This window comes from Nicotiana tomentosiformis, chromosome 1, assembly GCF_000390325.3.
Source record: "Nicotiana tomentosiformis chromosome 1, ASM39032v3, whole genome shotgun sequence".
NCBI lineage: Eukaryota > Viridiplantae > Streptophyta > Magnoliopsida > Solanales > Solanaceae > Nicotiana > Nicotiana tomentosiformis.
Genome location: NC_090812.1, coordinates 67,969,637 through 67,994,245, shown reverse-complemented (window position 1 = coordinate 67,994,245; position 24,609 = coordinate 67,969,637). Strand labels below are relative to the sequence as shown.

The 24,609-nt window shown below is 34.9% G+C and overlaps 2 protein-coding genes across 3 annotated transcripts; one reads left to right on the top strand and one right to left on the bottom strand.

The window, feature by feature from the left end:
* Positions 1-3,002: 3,002 nt before the first annotated feature.
* LOC104087562 (mitotic checkpoint protein BUB3.1) lies at positions 3,003-7,794 on the bottom strand. The gene is made up of 9 exons (XM_009592071.4): positions 7,477-7,794; positions 7,188-7,318; positions 6,727-6,809; positions 5,780-6,046; positions 5,006-5,081; positions 4,203-4,283; positions 3,570-3,648; positions 3,382-3,482; positions 3,003-3,276 (listed from the first exon to the last, which is right to left on the bottom strand). Exons 1-9 carry the CDS (start codon positions 7,591-7,593, stop codon positions 3,189-3,191), a joined length of 1,023 nt encoding a protein of 340 aa, XP_009590366.1. The 5' UTR covers positions 7,594-7,794; the 3' UTR covers positions 3,003-3,188.
* Positions 7,795-16,714: 8,920 nt separating this feature from the next.
* LOC104088790 (uncharacterized) lies at positions 16,715-24,254 on the top strand. Of its 2 annotated transcripts, none has more exons than XM_009593527.4 (9): positions 16,715-16,944; positions 17,295-17,375; positions 18,135-18,255; positions 18,358-18,452; positions 18,995-19,066; positions 22,107-22,367; positions 22,474-22,582; positions 23,398-23,584; positions 23,815-24,254. In XM_009593527.4, the coding sequence occupies exons 1-9, from the start codon at positions 16,921-16,923 to the stop codon at positions 23,894-23,896; spliced, it is 1,032 nt and encodes a 343-aa protein (XP_009591822.1). In that variant the 5' UTR covers positions 16,715-16,920; the 3' UTR covers positions 23,897-24,254. The 2 variants fall into 2 exon arrangements, with proteins under 2 accessions (XP_009591822.1, XP_070040417.1); XM_070184316.1 differs by lacking the exon at positions 23,815-24,254 and adding an exon at positions 23,699-23,741 and having other exon boundaries at positions 16,729-16,944.
* The last annotated feature ends 355 nt before the right edge of the window (positions 24,255-24,609 follow it).

The window sequence follows — 24,609 nt, the reverse complement described above, 5'->3', positions numbered from 1 at the left end:
CTGGTCATCTTCGACTCTAATCTTTGATTGATATCGATTATGTATATCGGCCCAGGTAACAGCCGGGTACTCAATCAAGTTCTTCTTCAACTGCTTTGAAGCCACTGAGCTTCGTTCATTTAGTCCTTGGTTGAAAGCTTGAACGGACCAATAGTCTATAACCGGTGGTAGATCTATTCATTCCATTTGGAAACGAGATACAAATTCTCTTATCATCTCGTTCTTTTTTTGCTTTACCTTGAAAAGGTCTGACTTCCTAGTCTCAACCTTTATGGCTCTGGCGTGTGCTTTTACAAAAGAATCTGCAAGCATGGCAAAAGAATCGATAGAGTTAGGTGGTCAATTATGATACCATATCATTGCTCCCTTTGATAGGGTTTCCCCGAATATCTTTAGTAATACGGATTCGATCTCGTCGTCCTCTAGATCATTCCCTTTAATGGCACACGTGTAAGAGGTGACATGCTCGTTGGGGTCGGTCGTTCTATTATACTTAGGAATCTCGGGAATGCGAAACTTCTTGGGGATCGGTTTGGGAGCTGCGCTTGGGGGGAAAGGCTTTTATACGAACGTTTTGGAATCCAAACCCTTCAATATTGGTGGTGCCCCCGGGATCTGATCAACCCTGGAGTTATAAGTTTCCATTTTCTTGTCGTTTGATCGATCCTCTTTTCCCCTGATTCTATCCGCTTTGTCAGTTCCTCGAGCATCTTTATAATTTCGGGGTTAGTCTCCGATTCTTGTTCATTTGACCTTACCACAGCTGACCTCGTTCTGTGGGTGACTTCTTTGGGTGGACCGGGCTCAGCCCTGCTCGGTGCCTGGGTTTGGCTCTGCAACTGAGCTATCGCTACCCGTTGAGCTTGCAGCATTTCAAAAATCATACGCAGGTTGATCCCGTCTTCTCCAATATTTTGGGTATTTCAAACTGTAGATCGGGTTCCACCATGGATGCTATTTTCGGGACCGAAATATTGGTTCGCTTCGATGGCCACATGCGAATTAACGTCAATCGGATCCACGGCCCGAGTTTCAACGGGGTGGCCTTTCATCCCCGGGCGTTCCGTTGTTATTCTCCCCTTGATGGCCAGATTCGTTGTCGATATGTAGGGGTATTAATTGAGAGTTAGTCATTTTTAGCCTGAAATCAAAGATACTTCCAAGAGAAAGTGTAAAATAGTGTGTTTTACAGAGATTTGTATCAAATAACCACTATTATCCTTAGCCTCACGGTGGGCGCTAAACTGTTTACCCGAAAAACGGATAACAATTGAATTTATACGCGGTTCTAAGGATAAGTAGCATAACTTGGTACAAATTGAGAAAATATATAAATGAATATCGAAATTAACTGTAAAAGAAATGAATGTCAACTGAATGAATTAATTAGCCTAGACCCTCAAGTTTGATCACCCTCCAGCTGAATGGAGAGTAACTGATACAAGAACAAAGTGACTAAATATCGAAACCAGAAGAAAGGGCAGTATATTGCTTTGTATTTTATGAATCTGAATCCCCCTTACAAATAATCAGACCCCACCCCCCTTTATATAGTAGGGAAGTCTTATTCTTAATATAATTTTTAGATACAGTAAGGAATCTCATGATAGATTAATTAATTGGTCTCTCCTTGATATGCGCCGGGATTTCCGCCGAGATTCTTGCCCAATTGCGGATATTCCGGTTTTCTATTTTTTTTGGCTCGATAAGCTCTCCTCAATTTTGGCCGATCTCGATCTTGATCGGTCTATAACTTGCTCGATCTCGATCTTGGCCGATCTCGATCGTGACCGGTCTCGATCTTGCTCGATCTTGATCTTGATCGGTCTCTGGATCACGAGCTCGGAGACCCAACTTCGCATTATGGCTAGATTCTACACGAGGCCGAACCTTGGTCTATCATGTTCCAGTCTCGATTAGTCATATGAAGGGCAAACTCGATTTCGACCGTATACAGTTTCTATATTTTAGCTCTTTTACATCTTGCATTCTCTTCCTTCATGTTTCTCACAATGATATTGGTGATCAGTATTGACGAGATACTTGCGCAGTCTAGAGCTACGAGGGTCGAGGAGAGCTGCGGGACCAGGTGCTTAAGCAGCTTCGTCTGGGTTTTGGTGACTGAAAGGGTAGTAGTGATCATGCCTAGGAATATATATAAAAACAGCTTTTCCAATATAATTTAAGAATGAAGGGCTGTTAGTCCGAGCTTTGGATGTATCGAAAATCTAAAGAAAAATCTCTAAGCAACCTGGCTTGAGCTTGAAGATAATAGAAATTTTCAGATACTGTGCACAGGTTTATGAAAAGCAATGTCCAGAATGCAGATGGGCTGCACTAGTTAGATCACTTACTATGAATGTATACAACGCTTTATGAAAAGCAATGTCCAGAATGCAGTTTGTACTAGAATATACAAATAGTGGAACAGCATACAATGAATGTATACCGCTCTTGATCACAAATAAGTCGTTCTATCCCAGTTATGGGGCTCGACAGTATTGTGGATCTATAGCAATAAAAGTGACAAATAGGATGAAGGTGGGCAGCAGTGACACACAATTTGCATAGGTTTTTGTAAAGGACGAGCACAAACTTAACGACTTAATAAGTTTCTTGGCAACATATTTCTCAGATAATTCAAGGTTTCCACTGGATGGCACTTCCAACATTTAGGTTTATGGACTCTTAAAGTTACACGCAGCATTGACCTGCTCTTTCCCACTGTAGTCCTTTGATTTTATAGCGTGGCAAATATGTATTCTCTGAACTGGCATTCAATACTGATATAGATGTTTCTCAAAAATAAAAACTAAGCGCACAGCAATTTGTGTAACAAATATAGGTTGATAGTCAAAATCTGTTCCCATTCCTGGACTATTTGAACCCAGAGCAGTTTAAAAATAAACTAAACCACCAGTAGAAACAAAGGCCATTACGCCTATTGCTCCATTTCCAGATTTAGGATCAACACAAGCAGGTCAGCAAATGAGACTACGGAGTCATCGAAAAAGGTACAATTGCTAACTGGATAATTACAAATTTATCACTGTTCTCCAGAATTTCCAGCTACGAGAAATGAGTCCTGGAAGTCAAATTGAAATATTAAGTACATAAGAGTTTTTTTGTTTTCCAAAGTAAGATAAACTAGTCGACTCGAGAGGATCGAGGAGCTTCTGAAATAGTTTTCATGAGGCAGGATTCGGCAAAACCTTTGGCTTTGGCTTCACTTCAACTTCATTTACGCTGCGGACAATTATGGCATCTGGCTCATGGCTGCAAGGGTAAATCGCAGTTAAGTCTTAATGGCTAAGTGAAATATGGAGTAAAGAGTTAAAACTTCCACAATAAAAGAGCCTGATAAGATGAGTCCATCCTTACGGCTTTTCTCCCTCTTCAAATGTATAACTTGATGCTACAGCCAGGAGTCTACCATCTCTGCTAAATGACAATGCTGCAATGCTTGAAGGATATTTAGGGTACTGCGGTTGGACCAGTAAAGACAATCAGCATATCAGTTAGTCAGATACAGAGTGATACAGATCAAAAGCATGTTAACAAATATTTACCTGATATAGCCTCTTTTTGTTATTACCATCCCAGACATTAACATAACCATCACAACCCCCAGTGGCGAAAGTACCATAGCTGCAGATTACATGCAAAGGGTTGTTACCCAAGAATATTATGATCAAGTCAACAGCGCGAATCAAAAACATGTATCACTCATCAAAATGTTGGTGAACCAACAAGCAAACTCAAGGAAATTTATTTTCACAAAACAGGAAGTAAATTTGATATTACCAGATAAAACATGAGAAGTTAGTAGTAACAACAAGCATTGCTAAAGTACTTAGTTAACTAATCCAGTACACAGATTAATTTTAAAGGTTCAGATATTTTAGGTAGACTGTTCATTCAGAAATTTCATAATTGAAGGCAGTGATGGTTCAGATGAGATGTATCATAAGAAGCATTAGCCATTGTTCAGTGTCAAGCATGCCAATAAAAACAATTTCATCTCTACTTTCATTAAGAAGCTTGATCCATCGGAGAAAGTATACACACATATAATGCTCCACTGTCTATGAAGGTATCGTCAATATATCCCAAAATATTATTAAAATGCATTTTGCTGAATATGAAATGATTCCAATTATTTCCGCAGGAATAAATAAAGTTGAGGCAAAGTTGGAACTCACATAGGGTGAAACGCAATTGCATTTACAGGGTAGACTATGTCCCTTCCAGCTTCAGTTTTCCGGTGACATTTAAATGCATATCTGCACAGAAGATCATTAGATATGAGTAAATACCAAACAGTGATAAATTATCCACCTAGCACACTGCAAAATCACCTCATATCCACAGGTTCTGGAAAAAGATAAGTGTAAAAACTAATCTGTAGCATGGTTCACCATTTTTATTCTGTGTCTCGTCACTCAACCTTTTGAGCATACAAATGGCCACATAAAAATTCATATCTTAGAAGAAGAAAGCAATGCAGCAAAAGCAACAACACATGAAGGTTTTTATTTCCTGTTCATTTCCCTTTACTGCAGAATGGATCTCTGTTTGTAAAGACTGGGGCATGGTTCACCATTTTTATTTCCAATTTCAGGGGGACTGGATGTCCGAATCTCGTCAACCTTTGAACATACAAGTGGGCACATAAAAATTCATTTTTTTGTTAAGGTAATGGATGGCCACATAAAAATTCATATCTTAGAAGAAGAAACAACACAACAAAAGTAACAACACGTGAAGGTGTTATTTCCCATTCAACTTTCCTTGATCGTAGAATGGATCTCTGTGGTAAAAATTCTCTCTTCTATATTAACACCTTTTTTTTAATTCTATTTTTTAGGTATAAAGTGCCACTAGAATATGCAACTACACAGTTTTAGGAATGTTGGTAAGTGCCAAGAAAAACCAAGAAAACTAAAATAGCAATCTCTTGAAAAGAATAACAATACGGATAAAGATTGTTAGAAGAAGTACATACTTCTTGGACTGACCGGCCTCAGAGAGATCAAAAAATTCCATGGCAACCCGACCTTCAACAGAACTTAGAGCATAGCCTGCAAATTCCTCTTACAGTGAGAGCAGCTAGGCAATGCACATATTAGAAAATCAACGATAGCACAAATCTTAAGCTGAACCTAATGCTTCAAATATTCAATATTATTCATTGTGGAAGACTTAAGAGAATATTTATGCATCATTATGCTTTACATACAGAGAATGATGTAAATATGTTTTCCATGATAAATTTCAAATTTAGGATTCTCCAGGTTTTTAGTTGACTGAATCAGATTAGCTCATTCACAAAGAACGCCAGATATTTCTAAACTGCGAGTATAAATGAGTGATTTACAGTTGAAGCCTCACAGAGCTATAGTATTTTTATTGACTACTAAGATCCAAGAAAACACAATAATTGATACATCCAGTGCCTGTTAATTAATTTGACTTTGAAAATCTTACACAACAGACAGAAGACCTTAATTAGTCACCTTGAATTGAAGATGTTCAGTGTACCTTTCTGTTATTCTACGAAATACAGCTTATGAAACGGATTCAATGGGTTTCTATTTTTCCTTTCACTTATTTTAATTCAAAAAAGGTCCTTGACATCAAGGCATTACTTGAAAATTTTGAGAAATTTTGAGTTGTGTTAATTGATAATTGAGTCAAAATATGCAGAAGCTGGCCAAAGTCCAATATTGAACCACTAGAGTTCCACAAGGGAGCAGAAAATAGAGATTAAGAAATAAACCTGTTCCGTTGGGATAACATCGCACACATCTAGTTTGATATTTCAAGGAAGATTCCCTCCGTTGTTCAGGTTGAGACATGTTCCGCAAGTCATAGACATTCACATGTCTTCCAGCAGTTGCTACTACTAAACGGTTCCCAACAAGGGAAAGAGAGTAAACACGCTCTGGTTGTGTATACGTTCCAACAAGAGTACGTTCCTGTCCACTTGCACCTCTGGGATCCCAGCATTTCAAGGTTTTGTCCCAGCTGCCAGTTATCACTTGTCCTGCACCACAGAAGAAAGTCACATAATTCTATTGGATTTGAAAGTGTACTGACTGTGAGTTGAAATAATAGAACACTTCGAGAGTTCCAATCAACATTTTATAGGATTCACATAGTCATCATGGACTAAGATTCATGGTTTGGACCATATTAGTAATGCATGAGAATAATAAGATTGACATTTGACCACAACAGTGAGAGACGTAAAATATGCATTAGTATGAGCAACAACAACAACAACAACCCAGTGAGTTCCCGCAAGTGGGGTCTGGGGAGGGTAGAGTGTACGCAGACCTTACCCCTACCCCGGAGGGTAGATAGGCTGTTTCCGAAAGACCCTCGGCTCAAGAAAACTAAGAGAGACTGCATTAGTATGAGCGTTGATGATATTTTACAGGAACTTTTACAAAGCCACAAATGGATCATCACGTATAAAAGGTTTGACATTTCAGCTGAAATACAACATGGCACAAAAAAGAGTCCGAGCAAATGAAATGCTTAAGAAATTCACAAAGAAAGTAAATAATGTTTTGCAGTTCTATTTTCGTAGCTTTACAACGTAGAACATAATATTCAACAGGTTCTGAAGTATAAGAACCGACTTGGAGAAACATAAGCAACAAGAAGTAACTTAGACATCCAATCACAAATTCTAAAAGTGCCATGAGTATCTAAGCTGACCGGTTGCATATGAGTATTCAATGCAGCGAACTGGTGCGTCATGCCTTCCCAAGATATCCTCTCTTCCATAGTTGAACACAAGCCTAGAGAAGGGGAAAACATTTTCAACTGGTCAATGTCAAAATACTAGCAAATAAGAAATAACATTAATATATGTGTACAATAACTAATTCTCAAACTACGATATCCATTTACGACCTCTGCATAAAATGATGATAATTATCATCAGAAAGCTACTTGAAACTGAAAACGTCATATTCATCATCTAATTTCGAATGTTATCACAGTTTTTCATCTCCTAAATATTTTCACCAACCAGAGAACCTAAAAATTAGCATAGAACATTGAATTAAAAAAAAAAGCAATAGAATAATATTCCAATTTGTCTAACCAGGATAATTCAGCTATGCACCGAATCCACACACTAGGTTAAATAAAAAAAAAACACAACATCAAATTACCTTCTAACGGTATTATCAGCACTAGCACTGAATCCAGAAGAATCATCGTGGAAGCAACAATCGAGAACTGGACCTCCGTGCATGAACTCTCCTCTCAACGCATTCGCACTTGCATCGTACAAACGAACCGTCTAACAAAACGCAAAGCAACTAAACTTAAAAAATCACACTATAACAAACTAGGATCTAATAACCAAAAAAATAAGTAGATAAAAATAGAAACCGAATGAATTGCTCGATATTTATGTCAAATAAGCTTAGGGATGCATAAATTGGGAGAGTGAATAACCTTATCCCAAGACGAAACAAGAAGGTGATCACTGTGATTGGAGAATCGGAGGTTGGATATGCCGTCCTTGGGTGGGCTTGCGAGCTCTCTTCCGGCAGACTGCGGCACCGCCGTCATGAGATCGCTGTCGTTTGCTGATTTAAGAGAGAGGTAGAGGTTGCGAGAGCGTATGGAGTGTGTGTCTAGGGTTTCACAGAGAGTGGAGGGAGAGAAGAGAGAGAGTTTTTGAAAAAATGAAAAAGTCACATGAATGCTTCCAGATTTTGAATTCAAATTGGGGCCAAATTGGGAGTGAGGAGTACTGATTGTTTTGGGGTTCTAAATTTTGGCAAAAGAATTTTGTAGAGATTAAAAAGCGGGGTAGGGCCTAACATCTTTTCCATTTTACTGGACTACTGGTACTTCGGAGAGGATCAGAGGTAGTGAAGTACTCAAACCAAAAGATTTAGGTCCCGTTTGTCCACAATTTTTTTTTTTTTTGAGATTTCTTGTTAAATAGCGTTTGTCCATGAAGAGGCGTAAACGGTTGACTTTGGCACATATGAGAAGAGACATAGGGTGGCCAAAAATGTATTAGAGAGAGTTGATCATGCAGTATATGGCGCGACTTTAGATTATCGAAGGCATAACACGTGATAGAAAGGTGTAGAGGTCAAGAATTAGAATAAAGGGCACTAGTTAGTCAAGTATTTTTCTAATCTATACCGGGTTTATTAGGGCTAGTTTGTTAGTATCTTGTTCTTAGATTGCCGATATTATGGTTGGTTTCTTACTATTTTCCGTTTCGGTTTCCTAGTATCTTGTCGTTGTTACTGTTTGTTGCTATTGCTTTCTTCCATCTATTTTTCTGGTTCTTACGTTGTTGGTATCATTTTTTTGGCATTTGTGTTGATTGTTGCTTCTTTCTATTATTCTTTTTCATCCTCTCGAGTCGAGGGTCTTTTGGAAACAGCCTCTCTATCTCGCCCTCCTCAGACCCCACTCTGCGACTCTATTGGATTTTTTATTGTTGTTGTTGTTGTTGTTTGTGTTTGTCCATGGAAATTTATGTTTTTTTAGATTTTTCGAAAATGAATTTTAAAAAAATCAAAAAGTGGTTTTGACTACTTTTCAAAATTTTCGGATTTATTTTTTCTCCACTTACAAAAATAGAATATTCTTTTCAAGGAAAATACATGTCCAAAACACAATTTAAGATTTTAAATAATATTTTTTAATTTAACTCCAAATACAATCTTTTTTCCTTAAAAAACCACAATTTTTATGTCCAAACGCCTACTTAATTGTGTTATTAGTTGGTCATTGAAAATTACTCAAACAAGCTGCTTGAACTTGAAGGCTTTGGAAATGCAATTCTAACCTGCAATTTTGAAAATAAACTCAAATAAAAGATGTCGACGAAATGTTGTGATCACCTAATTTTTTACTGTATTTGAATTTTTATCACATTCTACTATGTAAATATTTTCAAAAATTTAATATATATTTTTTAGCTTTGTTACACTTTTTTTATATATAGGATAAAAATTAATAATAATTTAAAAGGTCAATTAGTATTATTTTTATCATTATTTTAAAATAAAATAAATTTCAAAATCGAAAAAAAAAAAATATATATATATATATATATATATATATATATATATATTACAAAAATTCGGATGGAAATAAAAAAATAGGAAAAGTAGAAATATATATAATTAAAAAAATAAAAGTAAAATTAGGTAAAAATTGTTTAATAAAAGAGTAAAAGAAAGTGAAAAATTAAAAAAAAAAAAAAGTAAAAGAATGTGGAAATTTAAAAAATGAAAAGTAAAAGAAAGTTGGAATTAAAAAATAAAAGTAAAGGTAGCTGAATTTTTTTTTTAAAAAAAGAAGTAAATGTAAATGAAAATTTAAAAAAAAAGGTAAAATAAGTGGGAAATAAAAAAAAAGTAAAACATGTGGGAATTTAACTATAATAAAAGTAAAAAAATGAAAAATTAAAAAATAAAAGTAAAGGAAAGCGGAGAGTTAATTTTTTTTTTAAAGAAGAAAAATGGAAAGTTGAAATTCTTTTTAATTAAAAAATATAAAAAATATAAAAAAAAAAAACAATCTGAAAATTTCCGAAAATTTTTCTATAAATAGGAGAGAAAGGAAAAAAAAAATAGAGAGAGGGAGAAGGAGAAAAAAATAGGGAGAAGGGAATTGAGATAAATGTTTTTGTTTATTTTACGCTAAGGAAATTTCTATTCGTGTCATTCTTTCTTCGGTTTTCTTTTGAAAAATCCAGCAATCCATCACCAAACTCTAACCTCGAAACCAACTGGAAACCAAGCTAAAAAGCACGACAAAAAATGAGCCGAAAATCCAGCAAAATAATCCCCTTTTGTACATAAAACAACAACTCCAAAGTTGAGTCGTCGAGTTCGAGCTCCGTTTGTCGATTTTGGTCGAGGCTCTATTTGCATCCTTGTCCATTATCCGAGCTTCAAAATAGTCTTGTGAAGGTCCATTTCTCCCATCATTATTTTGTTAAGATATTATGCTTGAATATATAATTTGATCTTATTTAGCTTCATGAAGATTGAAATATTTTTTTTTCTGTATCAATTGTTAGGTCTCATTAGCTTTATTAAATTTTGTTACTTTCTTGTTCGATTAACACGGAGATTGATGAAAATATAATTTTTGGGTACGTAGTGAATATTTAAAGTTTGGGGATAAAATCCATGTCTGCTAGTTGAAATTAAAAAATGAGGTTTGGACTTAAAAAAAAAGATGATTGGGTCCGGTGGTTGGATTTTGCTTAATAAAATATGTACGACTGCAATTGACTAATGGATAGTGGAGTAGTTTGATGAACTAGTAACTGGGTATACTCATTAATTGGCTTTAAAAAACCAATTGTGCTGTGATCAATTTTAAGTTATCTGGGCCAGAATAATTAAGAGCAGAAGCTGATCATTTTCCACAATTGATTTCATAATTCATAGCTTCACTAATCTTAAATCTTAGGATAATAAATAATATTCGAATCCCGTAGCTTGCTTTAGGCGCAATTAATAATAAATCATCGTGACTATGGGTACGGTTTTCCGTGGCATAGTCATGATACATAATTCTAAACTCAAGTGCGTGTTTCACGCGACTTGATCCCAACTTCAAATAATAAAAATCAACATGTTGTAGATCGCGGGTGCGTTTCACGTGACGCGATTCGCAATATGTATAAAAACAAGCGAGTGCGCGACATCGCGACTTATTTAAATAAATTTCATAATTGTTTAAAATAATTAAAAACGGTATAGAAGCATTAACACATAAAGGCTTCTAAAAACATGTAATAAATCAGATAATTAGGCCAATTATTAATAATTGAGCGGCCGTGCTAAAATCACGGAATTCAGAAGTGCCTCACACCTTCTCTCGGGTTAACAAAATTCCTTACCCAGTCTTCTGGTTTTCACGAACCTTAAAACAGAGCCAAATTTCCTCGATTTGGGATTTAAAATAAACCGATGACTTGGGACACCATCAATTATTCCAAGTGGCGACTCTAAACTAAAATAATCTCATTTCGATTAAGATCACTTTAATTGGAAAAATTTCCTGTCCCGGGAAAAATGAGGTTTGACAAATGTCATATTATATTAATAATAAGTCAGTCATTTCATAAGCTACTGAAGTGTTTTAGTGTATGGAATTTTGGAGCCATTCTCTCTCGACTAAAGCCTGAAACTAATTGCCAGAATTATATGTAAAAAGGAAAAAAAAAAATGATAACAATAAAAAGAGATGTAATTGATGCCTTCTCAGCGTATATCTTCAAACTTTATGGCAAGTATGTTTTTTTCTTAATTCAGGATATGGAAATAGTTATGGAATAATCGGATTGAAACATTGTTTCTATTTGCTTTTAAATTAGGGATCTTTACATAAATAATCGGCCGAATTTACTGTTTCTTTTTCTAGCCGGCATACATAGATTATACACTAATTATACGAATATACACGTATTATATATGAATCATACATATATTACTCATCCACTGACTATTTTTAGTTTAAACAATCATGTGTATGACTATTTAGGTTAATTCTTGTTTAAATTAATATCGCGTATTCAATGAAAAATATGAAAAACGTACTTGACAATAATGACTATGAATTTACTGGGTTGAAAACAAAAATGAAGCCATTAGCATTCAATTTCAGGCAATGTAATTCTAATAATCATATCTTAACTAATGAATTGTTTCATTGAGGATCATCACCGGTGTTTTTGTAATTTAAGATGAATTTCGTTGGACTATAAATAATAATTTACGCTTTTAAAATATTTTCTTTACCGTCCCTCCCCCCCCCCCCCAAACATGCCCATTTTTTTATCAAAAGATTGTGATAGACTTGATAAGATTGATTTGAGTGAATGTTTGAAACGAGTAGAAGACAAATGGATTGTCTTGTCATTTTGTTTAAACACGATTTTTATTTTTATTTTAATTATTAGCTCCCAAAACATGTTTTCTTCTTGCTTATCATAATTAATTAGCAAATTATTACACCCTATTTATTATAAATCAAAATTATTTTAAATATTATTATTATTATTATTATCTATAACTACCTTTTATATTTTATAGCAAAATAGGTATTTATTGTATACACTGTGAGCACCTAATTTTTGCCCTAATATGAAATTACTCCTAAAAAATAATTCAAAAATAATTTTAATTATTTTATGAACTTCAGAAGTTTTTCTTTATTTGTTTTGCATTTATTCGCATTGTTTATGCATGTTAGGAATATCGTAAATCATAAAAATCATAAAAATATTCAAATCTTAATTTCATAGCATTTTAGTTTTTGAATTGCATTTTTAGGATTTAATTACATTATTAAATATATTATTTAAATATATAAAAACCAAAAAATATATTTTTAGGCTAGTTAATTAATTAGGTCATTAGTTAATCAGTAAGTGAAATATATAAATAGTTTAGCCACACAAATTGGTCTAGTCAAGCTCATCCCTTTAGAAGCCCAATTTCCATGACCCACCTGGCCCAACTGGATCCCCCCTCTCTTTAAAACACCCATTTTCCCAAACCCTAAAAAAGGAGGAGAAGAGAAGAGACTTCGAAATTCGTAAGAAAAAAATTGAAACAAAAGCTTCAACATGGATTAAGAGGATTTTCGATTTAGCTGGGTTGAGGATTGCTCCGTTTCGGCTGCTGCTTCTTTCACGCTTGCTTCTGAATTCCATCAGCTCTATCGTGACCTTTATTTGGCTATTGACATTTGTTAGATTGGTTCCTGTGCGTTAGGTATGTACTGAAATTCCACTTTTTTTTTAAAATTTCAGATCTGTTCTAATATAAAAACGTGTTTGTCCTCGGATGTATCTGCTATTTGTTTGGATTTATTGACTTCAATTTTAGTTTAGACTTAAAAAATGACAGCTAGTCTACTGTGAAGTCATGGCTCTTCTCTGAAGTATTTTTTTTTAATTATTATAATTGTTTGGATTTATTGACTCTTGACTTAGTTTTAGCATAAGAAATAAACTGCTCGTGAAATCAATAGAACTTATTTACAGATTGGGTCTGACTTTTGAATATAAACAGTTTGTTCAATTTGAGCTTCAATATCTTTTAGCATCACATTTTCGAAAGAGAAGGTGTAATTGATTGAGATTAAAATCAATACATCATTGGTAGATGTGGAGAAGTAGAGTGAAAGAACACTAGTCGAGATCGAGTAGTTAGTGTAAAGTGATGTAAAACGGTCATATTGTTTTAGTTGATTATTGAATAAGCTATGTAAATTCAATTCTAATTTAGTCCTGTATTCCTTTGTTTCAAGTTCATTGTGGTTGTATTTGAAAGTTAATGCATGATGCATGTTCAATGCTTTAAACGAATATGAGCAGATTAATCGAATTGAATGTACTTAATTCTACAACTGTTCATAATAGCTAAATCATACATGCAGCATTTCTCTTTTCCATAATCTTTGCTACTTTTCACAATCATCTCAAACCTTAGGAAAATAATAAATTATGAACAAATTGTTTTAGAAGAATTAAGTACATTCAATTCGATTAATCTGCTCATATTCGTTTAAAGCATTGAACATGCATCATGCATTAACTTTCAAATACAGCCACAATGAACTTGAAACAAAGGAATACATGACTAAATTAGAATTGAATTTACATAGCTTATTCAATAATCAACTAAAACAATATGACAGTTTTACATCACTTTACACTAACTACCCGATCTCGACTAGTGTTCTTTCACTCTACTTCTCCACATCTACCAATGATGTATTGATTTTAATCTCAATCAATTACACCTTCTCTTTCGAAAATGTGATGCTAAAAGATATTGAAACTCAAATTGAACAAACTGTTTATATTCAAAAGTCAGACCCAATCTGTAAATAAGTTCTATTGATTTCACGAGCAGTTTATTTCTTATGCTAAAACTAAGTCAAGAGTCAATAAATCCAAACAATTATAATAATTAAAAAAAAATACTTCAGAGAAGAGCCATGACTTCACAGTAGACTAGCTGTCATTTTTTAAGTCTAAACTAAAATTGAAGTCAATAAATCCAAACAAATAGCAGATACATCCGAGGACAAACACGTTTTTATATTAGAACAGATCTGGAATTTTAAAAAAAAAGTGGAATTTCAGTACATACCTAACGCACAGGAACCAATCTAACAAATGTCAATAGCCAAATAAAGGTCACGATAGAGCTGATGGAATTCAGAAGCAAGCGTGAAAGAAGCAGCAGCCGAAACGGAGCAATCCTCAACCCAGCTAAACCGAAAATCCTCTTAATCCATGTTGAAGCTTTTGTTTCAATTTTTTTTCTTACGAATTTCGAAGTCTCTTCTCTTCTCCTCCTTTTTTAGGGTTTGGGAAAATGGGTGTTTTAAAGAGAGGGGGGATCCAGTTGGGCCAGGTGGGTCATGGAAATTGGGCTTCTAAAGGGATGAGCTTGACTAGACCAATTTGTGTGGCTAAACTATTTATATATTTCACTTACTGATTAACTAATGACCTAATTAATTAACTAGCCTGAAAATGTATTTTTTGATTTTTATATATTTAAATAATACATTTAACAATGTAATTAAATCCTAAAAATGCAATTCAAAAACTAAAATGCTATGAAATTAAGATTTGAATATTTTTATGATTTTTATGATTTACGATATTCCTAACATGCATAAACAATGCGAATAAATATAAAACAAATAAAGAAAAACTTCTGAAGTTCATAAAATAATTAAAATTATTTTTGGATTATTTTTTAGGAGTAATTTCATATTAGGGCAAAAATTAGGTGCTCACATACACAGGCGTAAAATACACTATTTATGTTTTTTTCTCTCTTTCTTGCAGTTAACACACGTTCTCTCAAATCACAACAAGAATTTTTTTCTTTCTCTTTTTACGATCTCTCTCTCACACAACAAGATATTAGGAACAATTTTTTCATAATTGATCCTCAACGTTTTTGTTCCAAAAGTTCATGGTAATTGATAAAAGCTTTTGGCTGGTTCACGCCAAATTACTCTGCCATTCTTCTTTTTCTCTTCACTTTTTTTTTTTAAAAAATATTCACCATTGTTATGTTTTGAGGAAGAGACTTCAAAATCCGTCTTCAATGGCTGGTTCAACAACTCCGAAAAGGGTTACACGAGGTATACCTACTAAAGCACTAAATTTTGATCATTGGCATCATAATCGTCAGTGTCATCATCCACTAGTGACTCGTCCTCTTAGGCGAACAGATCTGGCCACATCTACGCCTCAGAAGATTTGAAGGTCGGATTTTTGTTCGTCTTCGTTTTTTAGTTTTAATACAATGTATATGTACAGTATTTTGCTTTGGCGGAAAAAGCCATTTTCGACGAACTTTCCTATCTTCCTTGCTATTTTAGTCACATACAATGATACAAATATATTGTTATGTACAAATACACTCAAATGCGTTATATTTTTATATAAATACGTTAGTTTTTCACCTATATTTATGTATTCCGAAGGTTTGTATTTTTTAAACACAACCGAATATCACTGCGTTTTGTGACATATTGGTGTTTGAATATAGTTGAATTGAATACGGTGAATTGAATACAATGTATAACAGTGAATAATAGATATATGTAAATTGAATACAATGTATACAATCGAATTGAATAGAACGATATATACCTTATTTCTTGATTACCTCAATGTATTTATAAATACAATCGTGTGAATGCATGGAATACAACACAGTAGCAATGAAATTTATGTAGAATTGATTTTGTTGAGTTAAATTAGGAGTGATACACGCTAATTGATCCTCTTTCCACTATTAAACAAGCAGACTTGCATATTTTTTTAGGCGAATTCCACTATTGTATTCATGAATACAGTTGCACGAATACAACGAATATAGTCGCGCAACTGGACTCCCTTATTACTGTATTCATGAATACATTAGTGCGAATACAACAAATACAGTCATGTAGCAACGAATTTTATGTATAATTGATTTTTGTTAAGTTAAATGAGGAGTGATTCACGCTAATTGATTCTCTTTCCGCTATTAAACAGTTGGATTTTCCTATTTTAGGCGAATTTCGCTACTGTATTCATGAATAAAGTAGCGCAAATACAACGAATACAGTCGCACAACTGGACTCCCTATTTTTAGGAGAAATATAGTAGCGCGAATACAATCGCGTAACAAGTAAATTATAGTTATAGGAAGTAATTACGTATACGGTAGCTATTGGAAGTTAATAGCCACTAAACAATAGTGGTTTTCGAAAATTTTCCTAATCAATAGGGGAGTAGAAACAATCATCAAAGTAGTTGCACTATATTAAAATTATGACATATTATTAATTGAACAATTAAATGTGCTGGATTAATATAAAAATATATTTTATAAAAAGTGGATATAGATTTAGTGTATACAATAGAAACAATATATGAATTAGACTAATGAGTATGAATATTAGTTTTAAATTTTAAACTTTAGAGCAAAAATCTTTAGTTTGAAAGTGGCCAACTTCTAAATACAAAGCCGCAAAGGTTGGCTATTAGTGTAAATCAGCCCAAACTTTGTGTTGAAAAAAGCCCGTCAAATAGTCTTGGGTACCATAAGAAAGCCCAACACCGAGCCCCCACTGCACAGATCCAGTAGCCAGCTCCAGCGTCATCAAACCAATCACAACTCCCAAACATCAAACGGATCTGTGAACCTTTCTAAACTAAACATAAATCTGAAGTTATTTCCGCTAAACACGCTTGAGTCCGAGTCTCTGAATTTTGTCTTTTGATTTGTGAATTCGATTTCTCCGAATTCTAAACCCTAATAATTCATTCTTTATCAAATCCGCGATCTTCAACTCATCTATATCACTGCTACTTTAGCCAATGCGATGGTGGTTTGCAAATGTCGAAAGGTATTAGTTTTCCATCTCTCTCTCTCTCTTGCGATAGACGAGTTACTCGTTAAGATGATCAAACAATTTGTAATTGTGCGGAAAATATTAGCACTCGATGAAATTCAGACAAAAGTGTGTTCTAAAAAAATTGATTCGGATCGGATGCTTATAATTGTTATTTCCATTGTACATTGTTCATTTTACTGAATTTCAGCTTGTATTTTTGTTAATTTGTATCTGGATTGGTTAGATTTATCAACGAGGGCGGTAAAAACGTGTAATTTACTGATAATTGCATGCTTCATGGCCATTGAGGACTTTGAGTCGTGTTGTATGATTAATTGATTTGTCAATGTGTTGGCTTGCAGGCAACTAAGCTGTACTGTTTTGTGCACAAAGTCCCTGTTTGTGGAGAATGCATATGCTTTCCCGAGCATCGTATATGCGTGGTATTGTATTTTCCTATTTTTACTATTGCCTTTGACCATATTAAGTTGCTTTAGTATTGGAAGCCAATTGCTTACAGTTACTTGTGCCAAGCTTACATCTGTATATTCCATTTGTACACATGCGAATTGTATTTATTGGTGATCTGATAGTAGGATGAGTGATGGAACCTTTGTTCAGATGATTACACTGATATCTGTATACATAAGACAACCATATCTTTCAATTTTCGATCCTAAAAGGAAGTTGACTGAAACTCTGGAATCATTAAATGCGAGATCCTTTTTATTTGATAGCATATATGTTTGGTTAATCTTCAATGACCAGCTATATCATGAAATAAGCTGTTTGGGAAATTAGCTTGAAGGGGTCAGAAGGATCTAATGCAATCATCGTCTCATTAAGTTTTAACGATTTTGATCAAAGCCAGTACTAATTTGCTGATTGAGTAGTCATTCTGACTTTATGATGTAATTGGCGATGTTGATCTTTTCACTTGATCCACTAGCAAAGTTCATGAGATCAAGATATAGTTGTTCACTTTTTTGTAGTAGTCAGGTATTGTGCACTAATGTTTCTGAGACCTGATGACTTTTATGCTCTTACTTCTTCCTCGGAATCTGGGTTATGCTATCTACCTTCCTGCATTGTTTCAATTCAATTTTTATTTTCTATAACATTCTTGTTGGGCTGTTGGAGGTCCGCTTGCTTTCTTCTGTCTTCCATCATTTTGTATTTCCTTTAAGAAATCCCAATTTCAGATCCGCACCTATTCAGAGTGGGTCATAGATGGAGAGTATGATTGGCCTCCAAAATGCTGCAGTTGTCACTCGGTGCTTGAAGAGGAAACTGATGCTGGGACTACTCGGTTGGGTTGCTTGCGTATGTAATCTTGCTAATCCATTGCGATATATAAAATATCTTCCCTTAATAAGTTGATAACTTTTCTTACAGTATAAGTTACTCATGTGGTTGCTTTTGCAGATGTAATACATACAAATTGCTTGGTTTCACATATAAAATCGTTTCCCCCCCACACTGCTCCAGCTGGCTATGTGTGTCCTTCATGTTCAACTTCGGTACTGTCTGCTATCCACAATTATCGTTCAATTTATTTTATGTTGATCTTGTGCATAAGAAATTGATTGTCAAGAAAGTTCTCTAGAAGAAATGGCTGGATCTAGGGCCCGTAGGGCTTTGGTCTAGTGGTAAAAGCGCAACTTGTGATGTGTGGGATAGACGCACGTCATGGGTTTGAATTCTGCCGTAGAAAAAAGCCTGATATTTAAGTGGAGAAGGGTAGAGAGGCAGGCCCATTATCTACCAAGTTTTGAACCTTGTGCCTTTGGTCCTCGGGGATTTCTTGGTTATAAAAAAAAGATTATTATTTTATTGATAAGTAGAAATAAATTTGTTAAAAAACAACCATTTTGAGATCATTAGAAATGTCCACTTTGGATATATTGGCATCAATGCTTAGTGGTGTTTTGAACTTTTGATTTGCTCTGATGCATTATCTTTTTTTCTTAGTCACGTGCTCTGGTGTATTATGTTAAGCTTAATTTAGCTATATTAGTTTCTCAATCACGATTCATGTCCAGGAGGTACTTTGTTAATGCAGATATGGCCTCCTAAAAGTGTTAAAGATTCAGGATCACGCCTTCATACAAAGTTGAAAGACGCTATTATGCAGGTAGTGTGTTGTCAGTTGCAAGCAAGTGCCTTTTTCCACTTTGAGTCATTTATTTATTGGATATTTTGCTTTATCATGACTATGGAAGTGCTTCTCTTTGTTGCTTGATTTGAGAATATTATAAGATGTTAATTGGATTATCATGTAAATGAAGAATAGGATCTTGGCCCATGCATACTTCAATCTCCTCTTTAACTATGCCAAACTTTGTAAATGATTCTAGTAATGAATGTTTATCATTTTGTGTTTGTGCTTCTTTGAGCTGAAGAAAATCACAATTCACATGGAAGTAGCTTATGCCTTATTGTGGACTATATAAATGCATCAAACAACCTGATAATGGATTTGACCCAGACCTTCATAATGCTGCTTAAACACCTCCTTTCGATCTAGTTGGTTCCTTCAGGATCTTTCTCAACTTCTAATTGTCTCCTCGTTGTAGTGCACGTTTGCAAGGTTGTGACAGCTAAGGTGATTTTTTACCGAGATGATGGCTGTTAAGCAATCAAATCATGATTTTATATCTCCTTCACCAATTGAAATTCGGGGGATGTTTCCTTGTTACTGTGTTTATGGTCTTGGAGGTTTGTTTAGCAGTTGCATATAACGACTATATTTAGTTGTCTTGATAACATTTGACACAGAGTAGTATCAGGCATCAAATAGGTTTTATCTTCTGAAGCATGTTAACCTCTTAATAAGGGTTGACAAATAATAGAGTGATAAATGCATGGTGGCTTTTGATTAGACAGGCACTGTCCTGCTGATGAAATGCACTTCATATATTATTTAAGTGGTTAAGGAAAACTGTCTTATGAAGAAGTCACATTTAAGTTGAAGTATAAACTGTGCTTGTCTGTTTAATTTTTTCCATCCATACCCTCTCGTTATTAACTTTATATTCAGCCCTCTTTTTGTTTTTCTTTTAAAATAGTACGGAAAAGGGCTATGTATGTCCCTGTACTATTAAATATTAGTTATATATATCCCTCGTTATACTATTCGACATTTTATATCCCTACCGTTACCCATTTAAACATATTTACCCCTCCATCTAACGACCCCAGTCTTACTGTTACACGTGGCTTTATCTTAAGCCCCCAATCCTTTTTTTATTTTTTATTTTGTAAAGCCCCATCTTAATATTTATTACCCAAATTAATACCTCTTAATAACCCACCCCAAGGACCCCAGTAATTGAATCTCCAGAAGTCCAGATTAGCTCCAGTACTTGGGGTTCAAATTAGCTCCAGTCTTAAATTTTAAAGGCCTTGATTGTATTCCTCCACTCCGTTCTTTATACTCAATGCTCAACAGGGGAAAATATATAATGCACAGAATATGCTTGCTTTGCTCACTAAATATGGTAGCTTCTCAATGGATCATCTCTTCCTCCTCGGTGCTTTATTTAGCTACTTGCCTACTTGATTTTTCAGAAACAAAACAAAGTTATTTAAATCCTACAAATGTTCAAAGTTCTATACAACTTGTTCTTATACGCCAACCTCTATTTTCTTTCCCTTTCTATAATAGCTCCTGGTTGAACACAAAAAATAATTATATTAATGGAGACACAGATTCATCTTGGAGAATTTGAAGAATCTTAAGATTTTGATTTGATCACTTCGGTATGGGTTTATTTCGGAATGAAATGAGTGCGATTATGATTTGTTTAGTAGTTGTTGATATTTTGTGTTTTCTAAGAAGTTGGAATTAGAGTACATAAAAATAAAAATTTCCGGCGAAATTACAATTTTCCGATCAAATTTTCCGGTGATAGTCCATGTTGAAGGTGATGAGAGGTCTTAAGTTTCATTGTGGGAGAGCAAGAAGGTTGCTGGAGGGAGGAAAATAGAAGCGAAGGGGAAAGAGAGAAATTTCATTGTGGAGATGATGGTGGTCATGGAGGCAATGGCGGCGGCAAGTGTTTAATAACCTTAAAAATGGGGGCTTGGGGTGGGTTATTAAGAGGTATTAATTTGGGTAACAAATATTAAGATGGGGCTTTACAGAATCATAAATAAAAACGGGTGGGGGCTTAAGATGAAGCCACGTGTAACAGGAAGGCTGGGTCCAGGGGTCTGTTAGATGGAGGGGTAAATATGTTTAGATGGGTAACGGTAGGGGCAAAAAGTGGCGAATAGTATAACGAGGGATATATATAACTAATATTTGATAGTACAGGGACATATATAGCCCTTTTCCGAAAATAGTATATCTCCTTTTTTGATCAATTTTTTCTTGAGCGCACACAGTGTGTTTTGTCATTTGTGTGACTTGAAATGTTTACCATGCAAAATATTTTACTTCGGAGAACTACTTTAGGTCATTTTTCAATATTTGGTTGGCATAGAGGTAGGTTATATGGTAGGCGGATGGTAAGTGGTGAGTACTAAAGGGTTTCAACAACAATGTTTGATGTAAGTGGCATGGATTTAGACCTTGTATTTGATTAGCCCATAAATATCATAAGTCATTTTCTCACGTCAGTGTTAGATTAAAACATCTTTAACAATTTACCTCAACCGAACATTGGAAAAATGAACTTTCTAGCTTATCTTGGTTTTCCTGGAATACACTCTCCACATTTCACCATATGTAGTACTAACTTCTTCATGTAGGGAAATTCAAATTATATTCTGTTATATCTCTGTACCATCATATTCATTTGCTTTCATGTGAACCTTCTATCTTCTGCAAACCAGATTGTGTTTGTAGTAAGGATCACCCTTGAATTTATTGTCCATTAGCTGATTGTAACTTGTTAGATGAAAATTTCATTATATCGTGTGGTATCTTTGCTATGGGATAATCTTTAACTATTTCATTTCCAAGTTAGGTGTCATAGTTCCTAATAGGATTTTCTTCTGAATTCTTTATCTTAAAAAAAGAAGATTTTCTTCTAAATTAGTGAGGTTTTTGCTTTCAACTTCTCTGGAGGGGGTTGGGAAAGAAGGAGAGTGAATCTATCTTGTAGCAAACAAACCAGTTGTGAATCCAGTGGCAGTCAAGGCCATACTGACCTTTTGCTGCTTTGCAGACTGGCCTGGAGAAGAATTTGTTTGGAAACCATCCAGTGACTCTGCCAGGAACAGAGCCTCGAGGTCCTCCACCGGCTTTTGCTTCTGATCCATTGAAGCATGTTTCAGCTGCTGGAAATTCCGAAGGATTAGCTGCAATTGCGGCAGGTTCTTCCAAACCCGCAAGCATGGACATTGTGGAGATAGATGGCCCCACTTCAGCACCTTCATCTATGTCTAATCACGAGTCCAATTTCATGAAAAGCACAAGTCCTTCTGGTGTAAGCAATTTTTTTTCATGTTGCAAGTGGCGTATTACATACTTCAGATTTTGATTTTGGGTTTTGGGTTTTTCTTGCATCTTGTTCACAATGACACTCCTCGCAGCCTGGAGCCACCACACGAAAGACCACAGTGCAAGTAGAAAGGCAAAACTCTGAAATTTCGTACTTTGCTGATGATGAAGATGGAAACCGGAAAAAGTATACGAAGAGAGGTGAGCTCTCTTCCTTTTCATAATGTGTATATTTTTCCTACGTGAGCTCCCATGAGTCAAATGAAAGAAAAAAATCCATTGCAATTTGCAACTAATACTTTTTCCTATGCCCTTGTTGCTTGCATTTTTCTTGTGGATAGCACTTGGTATTCTGAAATTGTATTTAATGGTCTCAATTTGAAACTCTTGGGACTTTTCTGAAAAGTGGGAAGTATGATTAACTACCTTTTTGTTCTCTGTATTTCTTGGTGCTTTTCCTGTCAAAGGAGGGAATACAATAAGATTTCCTTCCATTTGAAACCTTTAATTATATTCATGCAAGTTGTGTTGTGATTTTGAGAATTGTCGAACTAATTCTTTGAAAGAGAAATGAGTTGTACCTCCAAATGCACTCGTCCGTCTGTGCCACAATGTGATTGAATGTGTTAAAAGGGATCAGTTGAACCTAAAATCGCTCGGAGTAAAGTTGTTTTAGAAGACCTATAATCTGTCAGTCCATAAGATCTTAGCAAAGAACATTATCAATATAAATGATATCAACTAGTTGGGGTTTAAGTTTAGTTGTCGTGGTGCGATTACATCAAGTCTGGTACTTGTCAGGAGTCTTTTAATTTAGATAGAGTTGTATGTTAGTGTAAGGGTAAGCATGCAATGTAGCGAATTGTCAGCTTTAAAGAAAGCATCACCTGTCTTGAAAGATATATTACTGAGTATAAAAATGAGACGAACCTGAATAGAGCGGATTAGATATATAAGATTCATGTAGCCGACCCAACTGGTGTAGTAGTTGTCAAACTAATGTCTTTTATCAACAGGTTCATTTCGTCATAAGTTTCTGAGATCATTGCTCCCATTTTGGTCGAGTTCCTTACCAACTCTACCAGTAACTGCACCACCACGAAAAGATGCTTCAAATACTGATGAAGTCCCTGAAGGTCGTCAGCGCCATCATAAGTCTTCAAGAATGGATCCAAGAAAACTCCTCCTCATTATAGCAATCATGTAATGCTAACTCTGATTCTTGGTTTCCCCATTTTATTGCTCCCTTTCTTGATCAAATTTATTCTGTTGAATTCTGCTTCTTACACATAGCTAACACCCTAAGCTTACCTATAGATTCAGGTCAAAGCTAGTTGTCAGATGAAAATGTAAAGGTTGTTATGTTTATTATTATCATTATCATTAGTTTAGTTTTTGGTAGACATGAAACTTCTCTACTTTCTTACGTGCAGGGCTTGCATGGCAACCATGGCTATCCTGTACTATAGAATTGCTCAGAGTGGTCTAGATGAGGAGCTGCCTGATAATGAATAGTGGTAAGTTTATGGCCATAAAGTCTTTGGTGGCCTGAGTTATGGCTATACATCACTTATCAACAGGACCGACAGAGTTGCTTATTCTTTTGCTGCTTGTACGCTCTCAGTCTTTGTTGTCATCATGTCACTGTTTTGGGTGGAACACAGAATTCTTGGTAACCTGTGATTTATAGAGAACTTGTCTTGTGACAATGACTAATGCCTTCCCAGCTCCCCTGTACCTCGTTGATAACCTTTTCTCTCTCTTCTCCCATTTCTTTTTCTTGTTTGGTTTTTTGGTTACTTCTGTTTTTAGGAATTTAAATGGGAGTAACGTAGTGAAATGAAATAATATCACCTCTTCTCATTGTTGTCAATTAGATTGTGTTAATGACTTTGAAATTGATGAAATCATTTGAAGAATATGTAGAATCTGATTAACAATGATATGCAAGCCTGAGATCATTTCTATCAGAAACGGTAGACACTCATTTCTATCATGTTACTGACATAAATATGTCAATAATAATGTTTTGGATATTTTGGACAAAGTATTTTGGATAGCCTTTTCTGCAGGCCTGGACTCTCACATTAATAGGAACATTCTCGTCCCAGGAGAAAACTTCTTTAGCGAAGCTTCATGCATGTTATTTGAAGGTTAAGAATTTTTTTTCTATTACTTGCATCAATAATAAACTTCCACTTCTTGGGTGTACTTGAACTTCAAGATTA